This window comes from Chiloscyllium plagiosum, unplaced genomic scaffold (assembly GCF_037043375.1).
Source record: "Chiloscyllium plagiosum isolate Xiang-an unplaced genomic scaffold, Cpla_swu_hap1 HiC_scaffold_24, whole genome shotgun sequence".
Classification (NCBI taxonomy): domain Eukaryota; kingdom Metazoa; phylum Chordata; class Chondrichthyes; order Orectolobiformes; family Hemiscylliidae; genus Chiloscyllium; species Chiloscyllium plagiosum.
In genome coordinates, this window is record NW_028270162.1 from 45,788,612 (window position 1) to 45,803,150 (window position 14,539).

Consider the following 14,539-nt stretch of genomic DNA (forward strand, 5'->3'; position numbering starts at 1 on the left):
AAAGGCAAATCAAAGCAGGACTTATACACTTAATGGTAAGGTCCTGGGGAGCGTTGCTGAACAAAGAGACCTTGGAGTGCAGGTTTGTAGCTCCTTGAAAAGAGAGTCACAGGTAGATAGGATAGTGAAGGTGGTGTTTGGCATGCTTTCCTTTATTGGTCAGTGCAATGAGTAGAGGAGTTGGGAGTTCATGCTGTGGCTGTGCAGGACATTGGTTAGGCCACTTTTGGAATACTGCATTCAATTTTGGGACTCTCTGCTATAGGAAAGAAGTTGTGAAACTTGAAAGGTTTCGAAAAGGATTTACAAGGCTGTTGCCAGAGTTGGCGGGTTTCACCTATAGGGAGAGCCTGAATAGGTTGGTGTTATTTTTCCTGGTTCGTTGGAGGCTGAGGGGTGACCTTATACAGGTTTATACAATCTTGAGGGGCATGGATAGGGGAAATAGACAAGGTCTTTTCCAGGGGTGGGAGAATGTAAAGCTGGAGGGCATAGGTTTAGGGTGAGAGGGCAAAGATATAAAAGGGACCTAAGGCGCAACTTTTTCATGCAGAGGGTGCCGCGTGTATACTTACATCTAAAAGGCATCTGGATAGGTACATGAAGGGTTTAGAGGGATATGGGCCAAATACTGGTTTAATTTCAGATATCTGCTCAGCATGTACGAGTTGAACCGAGGGGTCTGTTTCCATACTGTATAGTTCTATGACTCTATGGCCCTTCTTCAGAGCATTCAGATAGCTCAGTCCAGAGGTAACAAAGGCACAGATGAGGTTTTCCGCAGCAGACAACTAGGAAGAGGGTACAGATCACTAAAGATTAACTTAGGAGCTGAGCTCTTCACTCCCACTCCCAATATTATTGTAAAGGGAGGAGCAGATACTGTATTGAAGAGATGCAACAATTAGCTTAGTACATGTACTCATTTCAAACTGTTACAGAAAGCAAAAGGACATCACACCAGAGAGAGGACCACCTGTTTGATGTGACAAAAAGCCAAACAGCAATGGGATCACGTGGTGTGAAGAGAAAAGCTGGGATCATCCTTCTTAGAGCAGAGCTGAGTAAAGGGGGATTAATAAGATGGCCAAACTTATGAGGGCAGCAATTAGATTAGCTTCCCTATAGTGTGGAAGCAGGCCTTTCGACCCAACAAATCCACATTGACCCTCCGAAGAATAACCCACCCAGACCCACTTTCCTCTGACTAACGGACCTAACACCACGGGCAATTTAGCATGGCCAATTCACCTGCCCTGCACATCTTTGGACTGTGGGAGGTAACCGACTCCGACATGGGAAGAATGTGCAGACTCTCACCTGAGGCTGGAATTGAACCTGGGACTCTGGTGCTGTGAGGCAGCAGAGCTAACCACTGAGCCACCATGCCATCCTAAACATTGAGAAGAGGAATCCAGAACAAGGAAGGATTGAAGTTAGCCTTAAAATTAGTTCTCAGCCATTTGGAATGATGTCTGGAAACACTTCTACACATACTGGGATGGAAATCTGGAATTCTCTTCCCAAAAAAAGCTGCTCAGGATGAAGATCAATTAAAAATTTGACAGTTGCAATTGACAGATTTTGGTTTGACAAAGGATCTGGAACCCAAGGCAGATAACTAGAGTTACGATCCAGATCAACCATAAAATAGTTTTTTTTAGATTACATTGTAGTGTGGAAACAGGCCCTTCGGCCCAACAAGTCCACACCGACCCGCCGAAGCGCAACCCACCCATACCCCTACATTTATCCCTTACCTAACACTATGGGCAATTTAGCATGGCCAATTCACCTGACCTGCACATCTTTGGACTGTGGGAGGAAACCGGAGCACCCAGAGGAAATCCACGCAGACACGGGGAGAACGTGCAAACTCCACACAGTCAGTTGCCTGAGGCGGGAATTGAACCCAGGTCTCAGGCACTGCGAGGCAACAGTGCTAACCACTGTGCCACCGTGCCGCCCGAATGACCTACTCCTGTTCCTACACTCCTGAATAATGACAACAATTCACTTTACAACAAAAGGAAAGGGCCTCCATTTACAGTTAGGCCTTGAGATAATTCATCAAGTGGATTGGCCAACGCCAAAATATGACTTGTTAAACCCATGCCCCAAGTTTCCCGTGCAAACCTCAGCTGAGTGCAAGCTCAGAGAGTTTTTAAACCATAGTTAGATCTTTGTGTCATCAGGAGTTTGGAAAAAAAAGTCAAAAACTTATTATTTCCATTCTCAGTGCAATAACAGGTATGAAACATTGCCCAGGTTTTGCAGAGACAAGAATGTGCCCACTACTGACCTTGATGAAAGCTGCCTACAAAGATTTTGTAACTTTAAGGCATGTTCTCTATTCCAACATACTCTGAATTTGGCAGGATTTAAAGGGTTTTTTGTGATATCCACCAACAAGGTACGAAGCTGATCAAATAATTAGATTGCAGAATTCCTGCAGACAACCAAGAAGGAAGCTAAAGGTATGGGTTTTAGCTCACATTTTTATTGTTAAACAGAAAGTGAAATGAAGATTGGGACTAACAGATGGGAATACAGAAGAAACTGGAACATGATTAACAATCTTTGAAAAATAAAATAAAAATTGTTTATGAATTCTAAATTATCCAATATTCTTCTGATGGAATGAAACTTTGTATTTATAAGATTAGTTTTTTAGAGTCAGAGCGGTTGTTCGTCTGTAGGTATAATTTAGTATGGCTGTTATAAATCAGCTCCTCTTGACTAAATAATTCTTACCATCTTAATTCAACAGCCAGCCAAGTGTGCAAAAGCGTTGTAGTTTATGTTAAATCATCTGGTTTGAATTTTTGCCATGAGAGAAAGGTTCTCCAGTCGGCATTAAGTTGACTGAGGAGCTACAAAGGGCTTTGGGATAGGAAGGGGCATGACCTGGCAAGAGACAATGGATACAAGGGAATGGGTGCCTTGAGGACTGAAGGATCTTTCATCTTGTAATCTTCTAAATGTTGATCGCAATGCTGGACGAACACACACACACACACACACACACCATTCCAGACAAAAAGAACCTGTGAGGGAAATTCCAGGCCTCTGTGATGGTTGGATCAACTATGGGTCATAAACAGTGACTTCTGGATTTCCACATTTAACTGTGCATACAGAGATGCCAAAGTTGTTGTCAGTCTTATGTAGAAAGCCTCTTAAGTGCTGACTCTCAAAACTGTAAACTCCCAGCCTATTTAATCCTTCACAAAGAAAATTTCTCACTGGACTCATTCAACATTGAGGGCTGATCCTTTGTTATTCCAGGTTTCCACTGCAAGGTTAGAGGAGGGGTAGACCCCTGTGGGAATTTGCACCCTACCTTCCAGAAGGCTTTTCAGAAAAATTCATTCCTCATGTTGGCTTGTTGTATTCTGGTGCTGTTTATATTGATGTTGAACAGACAGGGGACTGTTATTTTAACTTTGGTTGATATCAAATTGACAGCACATTGAGCATAGCACATGATGTATCCTTTCACTGACTACAGTCCAGAATGAGGCACAATTGTCTTCCTATGAACAAAAGAACAGGAGTAGGCCATTCAGCCCCTCAAGACTGTTCCACCATTCAATGAGATTATGGCTGATCTGTGGCCTAACTGCCTTTGGCCCATATCCCTTAATACCTTTGATTAACAAAAAATTAACAATTGATCCAGCATCCACTACCATTTGTGGAGGAAAGCTCTAAACATATAACATGGAGAGAAATTCTACACCAGTTCTATTTAAAACAAAGTATGTCTCGCACTCTGAGCAAACCTTCTTCTGGCCTACCACCCAGTGTTCGTTCACTCTGAGAAGATCATTTAATATTGTTGATAAAGGCAACTTATTCCCTCTGGTGGCGGAGTTAAGAACGATGCAGTATAACCTTAAAATTACAGCGAGAACACTTAGTTGTTGTCTGACCAGTGCCTTATCCAGATTTACCAATAACTCCCTACTTTTATATTCCATTCCCATTGAAATACAGGCCTACGTTTAATCTACCTTCCCTATTACCTGCACTTTTAAAAGAAAGACCAGAGGAAATTTGGAATTTTTCTCCACAAAATGCTGTTAAGGTTGGGTCTGTTGAAAATCACAAAAATTACATCGAATTTGCTTTGGTAAGGGATACAGAGCAAAAGTAGGTAGTTTCAGCTCAGCCATGATCTGATTCAAAGATAGAACAGGCTCAAAGAGGAGAATGGCCTCCCTATTTCTGATATTCTTGACTTTGCATTCATCCAGTTCTGTACTCCTGTGCATCACTTATCATTGTGCCTGACATACACACAATCTTATAAGCTCATTTATTTACTCAGCTTCACTCAGGAGAAATTTCAAGTTAGCCTGCCTGGTCTTACCAATGTGAGAAATACCAAGGGGAACCAGCAGATGACCTGGGCTCCTTTTCAATAAGAGCTTGGTTTTGTAGAGGGGAAGGTGGGGCCCACCATCCCTTAATCTACTTTACAAGGCTCACCAAAAGTCAAATCCTCTCAGACTGGCCAAATCAAAATAAGGTTCTGCACTCTGGCAGGAAGAATAGAAAATATTATTTAAATGGGGAAAGACTGCAGAAAGCTGCAATATAGAAGGATTAGAGATCCTGATGTGTGAATCAAAGAAGCTAGAATCCAATTTCAGCATGTCTTAGAAAAGATAAATGAAACATTAGCCAGTGTTGCAAAGGGAATGGTGTATAAAAGTTGAGGGATCTTACTAAAACTGCACAAGGCACTGGTCAGACCACAACTGGAAAACTGCAAACAGGTTTTGTGCCTTAACTAAGGAGAGATAATTCAGTATTAGGCACAGTCTAGAGCAGATCTGGGTAGCATGGTGGCTCAGTGGCTAGCACTGCTGCCTCACAGCACCAGGGACCCAGGTTCAATTCCAGCCTCAAGTGACTGTCTGTGTGGACTTTGCACATTCTCCCTGAGTCTGTGTGGGTTTCCTCTGGGTGATCCTGTTTCCTCCCACAGTCCAAAGATATGTAGCTTAAATGGATTGGCCATGTTAAATCACTCATAGTGCTCAGCGATGTGCAGGGTAGGTGGATTAGCTATGGGAAATGCAGGGTTGTAGGCAAATGGATTTGGGTGGGATGCTCTTCAGAGGGTTGGTGTGGACTCAATGAGCTGAATGGCCTGTTCCCACACTATAGGGATTCTGTAATTCACTGGGCCACCTTTGTGGTGATTTTCTTACAAGCACAGGTTGAGTAGTTTGCGTTTACACTCATTGGAGCTCAAGAGAATAAGGTGACTTTATTGAAAAAGGGGATTTGACAAGGTACAGGCTGAAAAGTTATTGCCCCTTTTTGAAAGAGTCTAGAACCAGATGAGATAATCACACAGTAAGGAGCAGACTAAGAGATGAGGAGAAACATGTGTCTCAGAGGATAGTGAGCCAGTGGAATTGTTTACCACAGAGGGCTGGGTCAATAAGTATATCTAAGGCTAAGACAAACAGATTTTTAATCAGTCTGAGGACCAAGGGTTATGAGGAATAGGCAGGAAAGCTGAGAATATCAGAGCAGCTGAGATCTGATTCAATGGTGAGATGGACTGAATGGGCCAAGTGGCCCACTTCTGCTCCCATATTTGTGGTCTTAAAATTATACTGTACTTTGTACATCAGTGAGATGTACATAGACATAAAAGCTGCAGTATTGTAATCCAAGAAGTTATTTCTAATACCACAGTCATTCAATGATAACATAGCCATAAATATTGTGCAAGGCAGCTAACTGATGGGCTCGAATCATAGTGGATTTAAAGGATTTATAGGTAACATTCCATAGAAATGTAAGAACAAGAGAAGGCCATTCAGCCTGCTCCACTGTCCTGGAGTATTGCTGCTCATCTACCTCAATGTCACATTCCCACAATATCCCTGTATCCCTTGATCTCATTGGCAACTAGAAATCTATCAATCACTGTCTACAACCTCAACAAGGTCTGAACTTCTCAGATAGAGAATTCGAAGGAGTCACTACCTTCTAGATAAGGAACCTCCTCCTCATTTCAGTCCTATATAATCACTCCTTATTCTGACACTACCCCCTTGGTTCTGGACCCTTTCTCCTAACATCACCAGCAGCCTTTCTACATCTACCCCATCCAGTCCTATAAGAAATTTGTTACTTTCAATGAGATCACCTCTTCTTCAAAAACCCCAGAGAAAATAAGCTCAGCCTCCTCACTCACTACTCATAGGACAGTCCCTGCATCCCAGGAATTCAGTCCAGGGATCTTCTGCTGCACTCTATGGCAAATGTAACCTTCCTTCAGTAAGGGGGGTGGCCTAAACTCCAAATGAAGCAGGACATTGTTATTCCTGTAAAGAATATTGAGGATTCATTCTGCAGGACGTGTCTTCTTTCGGCTCCATGTTTGAAGTTTCCCTCTGCAGCAGTTTTTGGGCCAACACCGAGGGTGGAAATATAAGTGGTTGGTTCCCAGATAAATATGCACTGGCCACAATCCCTATCCCATTCATTGGTAGCTGTGATTTTGGTTGCATGTGGTACAGGGCCAGGAGGGCCGTCCTTACCAACACGGTGGATGTTGGTTAGGCTCAGTAAGCACCTTGTTAACTTTAGATAATGGAAACCAATGGGGATCATCCAGTCAGCTTCTGGTTTCCCCATGCAACGTGAAGTGACTTATCCTTGGGGTGGCATGGTGGCTTAGTGGGTAGCACTGCTGATGCACAGCGCCAGCGACGCAAGTTCAATTCCAGCCTCAGGCGACTGTCTGTGGAGAGTTTACACATTCTCCCCATGTCTGCATGGGTTCCTTCCCACAGTCCAAAGATGCACAGCTTGGGAGGTTTGGCCATGCTAAATTGCCCATAATGTCCAGGGACATGTAGGTTAGGTGGATTAGTCAGGTAGATGTCTCACTCTCCATTGACCCAATGGGAAAAGGGTGCAGCCAACATTGACAAGGGGCTAGCTTGTCTTTTTCATGCTGTTATCCCTTTCCAACATTCAGAAGAGCTGCTCAAATAATTATCAATAAGATGCCTTTTGCATCTTTTTGTTGCTCTTTCTCTTGAAGGTATCAATGCAGATCTCTATAACAAGTGGCTAATTAATTATAGCATGAAGACTTCATATACCAGTTTCACAGAAAAATGGTGAGAACTAATTGTGATGGGGGTTTGTTTTGTGTTTGAACACATTAAAATGCAAAATATGAATTGAAGCATTCACCGAACCAATAATTAATGCAATGACGCTTGCCAAGAGGTCATTGACTGAAGGCAGTCTCTGCTGACAATCATGACATTTAAGACACCTCTGCTTTCTCTGCCATTAAATAAGCATTAAATAGCTCCCTTAGTGGGTTTGTTGGTAACTACGCTAGCTCAGTAAGTTGTTGAGCTTCACAGCACATGAAGGCCTCCGGCTCAATCATTCATAGCAGCTAACCCTCACCAACAATTTGGTTGGCTCTGAAATATCCTGAAATGATAAAGAGCTTTTACCTGAAACGCCGATTTTCCTGTTTCTCTGACACTGCCTGACCTGCTGTGGTTTTCCAGCATCACACTCTTGACTCTGATCTCCAGCATCTGCAGTACTCACTTTCACCTATCCTCTGAAATGGCCTAACAAGTTACATAGTTCAGGGAATTAGGACTGAGCAATTAATGCTGGCCTTGCCAGTGATCCTATATCCCATGGAAGAATTTCTTTTTAAAACTAGGAACTTTAAAGCATCCTCCAAATGAGTGAAGGAGAACTCAAACGGTCAGACGTTTCACAGTAAATCACCTCCAAATGGCTTGCGTCCCAATGACGCAGCAGGAGGTCATTCAGCCCTTCAAATTGATTCTGCTGTTCCTGGCTTACATGTACTATCTTCATTTATCTTTGGCATGTGTAAGAAGACTCCTACCTAACAATAATATATCAATCTCAATGAAGCTAATGACATTTCAGGTAAGGCAGTGTAAAGAAGTATTCTCTGACAGGATCCCTGAATGTCTTTGCTCTAATTTTAAAGCTATTCCCCTTTGTTCTGGACTGTTGCACCAGAGAAAGCAGTGAGGGCTAGATTTTCACTATCGAGACAGATAGCTCAGTCAGGAAATTCCTTGACTTCGCAAATCCAACCAGGCAGAATGTGACCCTTCAGACAAAATTTTCACTCTGGGGGAGATCGGTGAAAAACAGAGTTGGATTTGTCAGCCATGGAAATGGCCACGAGTACACACAAACGTACTGTGCTGTTCAAAAGGCCTTCTTCGGTTCTCTGGTCTTTCATCCCTTATGTTAGCTTATATTTTAGGCCCTCACCCCTTACATCATCCATTTATTGCCTATGCCACTTCCAAGCCAACCAATGCCTTGCATGGCAACCGATGGCACTTCCATGCCCATTCACACAGAGCATACTGTCTGGGTGCATAACGGCCTGGTATGGCAACTGCCCTGCCCAGGGCTGTAAGAAACTACAGAAGGTGGTGTGTACAGCCCTGTCCACCATGGAAGCCAACCTTCCATCCATGGACTCCTTTTACATGGCTCACTGCCACAAAAAGGCTGCCAACATCATCAAAGACCCTTCACACCCCGGTAATGCTCTCCTACAACCTCTTCCATCAGGCAGAAGATACACATGCACCAGTAGGTTCAGGAATGGCTTCTTCCCTGCCATTGCTAATCTATTGAATGTACTATGTAGCCTCCAATAATGCTGATCTTGCTAACGTTGATTTCTCTTGTACGCCCTGTGCAATGTAATGTACATGCCTCTGACTAAATCTTTTGTTCTGTACATTCATGCTCACTATGATCTGCCTGTACTGTTCGTAGACAAAGCTTTTCACTGTACTTCGGTACACATGACAATAAATCAATCAATCAGTGAGCACACCGCGCAGAACCAATGAAAATTGTAACAACAGTATGTGCACAATTGCTTTAAAAACACATTCATTATAATTTGCTTTTTAAAAAACTGCCGATGTTACAACCCCAAAAAATGTCCATCAATTTAAAATTTCAATAACAGAAGCTATAACAGCTAGCACCTCTTTATCTTATACAAATAAATATTGAGCCAGTAACAAAAGTGATCACAGAGAAAAATAGCTTATTACAGCATCATAAAGCTGTCAATCACCAAGGTTTCCTCTTTTCCACAGCTCTGTTAACAAAGTAAAACTATTTACAGCAGTCTGGGCTCCTAGCCAAGTCTCATTATAATTGTAAGGCACTATATAATTTGTTGCTAAGTGAGGATGAGATCAGGTTTGATGACTAGCGCGTTTCGGTTTGATGCAGAAAAAATGCCAAGAGAAGAAGGGATTGGAAAGCGGGTGGCGCCCACAGGCTGTATCCCAGTATGAGCCACTCCTTTAGCAGAAGAAGGAGAGAATGAGGGAAGAAAGAAGAGGAAAACAAAACAAGAGACAAAAAAAACGACAGTGAAGAGCTTCACAAAAAAAACAATTAACTCACAATTTCAGACGCTTTTCGTTCACGAATAAGATCACTCCAATTACAACCAGGGAGAACACGGCGAGTAAAGTTCCTAGCACGATGCCCAGAATGTTCTCTGTAAAACAAAAACTAAGTATTACCGCGGTCATACGCTTCAAAGACTCTTTTCACTAATTATGTTTCATGCACCAGATATCACAAAATAAGCATAAAATTACTTCATCCATTCATTTCTTTCTTGACGACAATTGATTATAGTTACGAGGTAATTCATTTGTGTCAAAATACGTGTGAGGAAAAGTTCAAATTTTTTATACCTGAGTTCCCAATTCACAATTAGCCCATTCCCAGGCCTTTTTTGTTGCTTTCCCATTTCAATGATGCAGCCCAGTGCTGCCATGCTCAACCTGTGCTGGAGCTAGCCTATGCATCATTGAGATGGCCTTCCCTTCTTCAAAGGGAATTGTGCACAAAAGCTGCAGCTGACCATCTACTCAGGAACTGACTGCAAGATGAGACACAGATAAGAGGCAACGGAGAGACCTGCCGGGTTTTCCCATGCTGCACTTGAGGTGAAAAGAAAGAGAGATGCAAAGTTTCTCTCAGGAGGCCTTCAACCTTACCTTCATAGCAGAGTGTTGGAGCAGGTATCCAGCAAAGGCAAACCTAGCAATCTGACCCTGAGGAACTGGCAGCAGTGTCACAGGTCCAATGACCTCAGCCAGATGGCCAAGGTCAGTGAATGCATTTTCAAGGGACATCTCCTGCCCATCAATCTCTCACAAAATGTATCACAAACTCAACAGCAATCACCAGTGATAGGGACTCACAAAGAAGATTCAGATACCCTTCACCCTCACACACTTTCCAAAGTTACGCAGCCACTGCTTGCTGCTTATGAAGATCTAGACCCCCGGGGGTCTCTCGATTGCGCGATCGGTCAATAAACACACCTGTAAATGACTCTTTGTCAATCACACAAGCAATAGTTTATTCTTCGATACGGCCAGGTCGGTAGCCTCTGCTCAGCCCAGAAGTATGAGTACTCCTAGACCACCAAAAGAATCCGACAACCTAAAGAGTTTGCATAGGGTTTATATACATTGTTCATAGTCAGGCATGGAGCATGTTTGCTTGGTAACAGCCAATTAAACTCTCCCAAGACTGCGTTCACTTTTGTCTTAGCCTATCACAATTTCTTGTAAACAATCTGTTCTCAAAATTGTATTTGTCCTGCCTTGTGGTTCAGGTTAAACCGTTACTTCTGAAATTAATCAGATTTTCATCAGTCTGCAGTTTCTTGTTTCTGTCTGATTCAGTGATATTTAACAATGCAGAAGCCATTTTGTACAGCTCCTCTACAGGTACCTCCAGTGATTCACCCAATAGCAGGCACACCATCCAAGTAGATTACAATCCACTCACTGACATCCATCCTTCTCTCTTATAAGGAAAGGTGGTATATACAAGGGCAAAGGGACAGGGATGTCTGCAATTATCTCAGACAGCTAGACCGGATGGTGCGCCACCTTATAATGCTGGCTGGGACAGTCTGTTAAACACAGTATTGCTGAGAACATTCAAGTTAATTATATTCCTCCCTTATACAGCCCTTCCCAACTCCCACGTCATCCTAATTCTTCTGTCTGGCATGAAGTGCAAGCTACTTGGTGGGTCCATGGACATCTAACTCTCCAGCCACCCAATTTCCCTCAGATCAATCATTCCCACATTTTTGTTACCAGACGCCCAAGAACTGACACCCATTGCCACTGTAGTGTCATGTGTCAGACATCTAAGGAAGAGGCCACAGCACTTGATTTGACAATTGTAAACACAGATACTGGCACCATGTATGCCTGAGACTGTAATATTGGGTCAGGAGCAGCACATGTTAGGACACTGGGCATCAATTGGCTGAGGCCTGAGCAGGGGGGAAATCAGTTCATAGCCCACTTCCCCAGAGATTGTTAGTCAGCTCCTCAGAAATTGTTAACCAGTGCTTAAGATATTGGTAACCAGCTCCTCAGAGATTCCTGACCAGCTCCTCAGAGATTACTAACCAGTTCTGCTGCATTGCATCAAACTAAGCCTTTGATGGGGCATTTTTCAAGCGAATGCTGATGGGCATTGGTAAACCTGCCAGACAGCTGGCACCACTGTCAAGGAGAATAGGGGCATTCCCATATATTTTTTTGTAAATTTATTCATGGCATGTGGGAAAAATTGGTTGGTCTAGTATTTATTGCCCATCCCCATTGCCCTTGAGAACATGATGTTGAGATGCCATCTTGAACTGCTTCAGTCCATGTGCTATCAGGAGACCCACAATTCCATTTGGGAGGGAATTCCAGGATTTTGACAGTGAGGGAACAGTGACATATTTCCAAGTCAGGATGGTGAGTAGCTTGGAAGGAGGTTATAAATAGTGGTATTCCCATGTATCAGCTGTTTTGTCCTTCAAGGTGGTAGTGGTGATGACTTTGGAAGGAGCTGACGAGTGAATTGAGTGATGCCAATACTGTCGGTGTGAAATAGAAAGTACGGCTGGAGGACTTCGACATCTATATTGATAAGTTGTATGGACAGAATGACAATGGGGCAGAAAGTGCTCTCATCAAACCTTATTGCTGTTCAATGTGGGAGCTTCCATAAAGGAGTTTTTCAAGATGTTGCCTGACATGGGAGAAAAGGCAGATTATGAGTGTGTAGAGAAAGATTTGAAGGGTTGGGGCTATTAATCTGGTCCAATCAGGGAGCCCTGGCTGACAGATAAGTACAGGAGGGTCAGAGATTCTGGCAGTCTGAGGGCTGGTTCTGAAAAGGCAGTACTATAGTCAAGGACTTTCTATGTGTAAATAAAAGTTGACATGGTGATGGGATACTAGTCTCTGTGGAGTTATTTCAGTCTAAGCTACATACACCAAGCAGGATAATCGCAGACATGTTTTGGTCTGATAAGGGGGGGATATCACATTGTTAATTGTACATATTCGAGTATTTGATATTGCACAATTCCTGAGTAAGAAATTAAAACAAATGCTCTCCCTCATAGGATGACACCTGACCTGGAAGTGCAAGGTCAGATAAAGATGATGTGAAGGAGCCGGTGGACAAAGTTAAAAATCACACAATACCAGGTTATAGTCCAACAGGTTTATTTGGAAGCACTAGCTTTTGGAGTGCTGCTCCTTCATCAGGTGGTTGTGGTCAGATAACACATCCAGCGGCTGTAAGAAGAAAGCGCCAGTCAAGTTTATTTCAACCTGTGTTAAACTTGAAGTTGTACCTGTGAGTGTTGTTCTTTCAGCCTGAGATGGAAAGTGAGAGATGCCAATGGTCCCCTCACTCATTAGAGACAGACACGTGACTGGGTTTAACCTGAAGGTCACCATGCCAAAAAGCAAGGAGTATGGTTGACACCGACCAGTACAGGAATTGAACCCACACTGTTGGCATCACTTTACATCACAAACATCCAGCCAACTGAGCTAAGTGACCACAATGACCAATACCATGAGGACACTGGCAGACCAGTTTTTGGGCACTGTCTCAACACAAGTAAAATCTTCTTGGAGTCGCAGTGCAGCAGTGAAACCACAAACTGAGACATAGGGGAAAGGTCAGACTGAGACATGGGGGGGAAGGTCAGACTGAGACACGGGGGAAGGTCAGACTGAGACATGGGAGGGGAAGGTCAAACTGAGACACGGGGGAAGGTCAGACTGAGACATGGGGGAAAGGTCAGACTGAGACATGGGGGAAAGGTCAGACTGAGACATGGGGGGGGAAGGTCAGACTGAGACATGGGGGAAGGTCAGACTGAGACATGGGAGGGGAAGGTCAAACTGAGACACGGGGGAAGGTCAGACTGAGACATGGGGGAAAGGTCAGACTGAGACATGGGGGGAAGGTCAGACTGAGACATGGGGGGAAGGTCAGACTGAGACATGGGGGGAAGGTCAGACTGAGACATGGGGGGAAGGTCAGACTGAGACATGGGAGGGGAAGGTCAAACTGAGACACGGGGGAAGGTCAGACTGAGACATGGGGGAAAGGTCAGACTGAGACATGGGGGGAAGGTCAGACTGAGACATGGGGGGAAGGTCAGACTGAGACATGGGGGAAGGTCAGACTGAGACATGGGAGGGGAAGGTCAAACTGAGACACGGGGGAAGGTCAAACTGAGACATGGGGGGAAGGTCAGACTGAGACATGGGGGGAAGGTCAGACTGAGACATGGGGGGAAGGTCAGACTGAGACATGGGGGGAAGGTCAGACTGAGACATGGGGGGAAGGTCAGACTGAGACATGGGGGGAAGGTCAGACTGAGACATGGGGGGGAAGGTCAGACTGAGACACGGGGGAAGGTCAGATTGAGACATGGGGGAAAGGTCAGACTGAGACATGGTGGGGGGGGAAGGTCAGACTGAGACATGGGGGGGGGGGGAAGGTCAGATTGAGACACGGGGGAAGGTCAGATTGAGACATGGGGGAAAGGTCAGACTGAGACATGGGGGGAATGTCAGACTGAGGCACGGGGGAAGGTCAGACTGAGACATGGGGGAAAGGTCAGACTGAGACATGGGGGGAAGGTCAGACTGAGACATGGGGGGGAAGTTTAGACTGAGACATGGGGTGAAGGTCAGACTGAGACATGGGGGGAAGGTCAGACTGAGACATGGGGGGAAGGTCAGACTGAGACATGGGGGGTGGGGGGGGGGGGGAGGTCAGACTGAGACGGGGGGGAAGGTCAGATTGAGACATGGGGGAAAGGTCAGACTGAGACATGGGGGGGGGAGAAGGTCAGACTGAGACATGTGGAGAAAGACCAGACTGAGCCAGAGGGGAGAGGTCAGACTGAGACATGGGGAGAAAGATCAGACTGCGATACGTGGGAAGGTCTGACTGAGACTGAGGGGAACCTCAGATTGAGATGGAGGGGAAAATTCAGACTGTGCTGCTCAGGGTCCAGTTTCTGCCATTCAGGCTCCAACTCTTGCCATTATATCCGTGAATCTCAATGTTCCAAGGTGCCTGCAGGCCTCTTACTGAGTCCTGAAGAAAG

The 14,539-nt window shown here is 44.5% G+C and overlaps 1 protein-coding gene across 5 annotated transcripts in view; it reads right to left on the bottom strand.

The window, feature by feature from the left end:
• Window positions 1-14,539, bottom strand: part of susd2 (sushi domain containing 2) — a 209,274-nt gene that overhangs the window by 54,535 nt on the left and 140,200 nt on the right. For all 5 annotated transcript variants that reach the window (XM_088000124.1, XM_088000120.1, XM_088000119.1 and 2 more), the window contains one exon: window positions 9,490-9,586. In XM_088000124.1, the coding sequence (XP_087856250.1) occupies window positions 9,490-9,586 (97 nt within the window). The remainder of the gene's footprint in view (window positions 1-9,489; window positions 9,587-14,539) is intronic.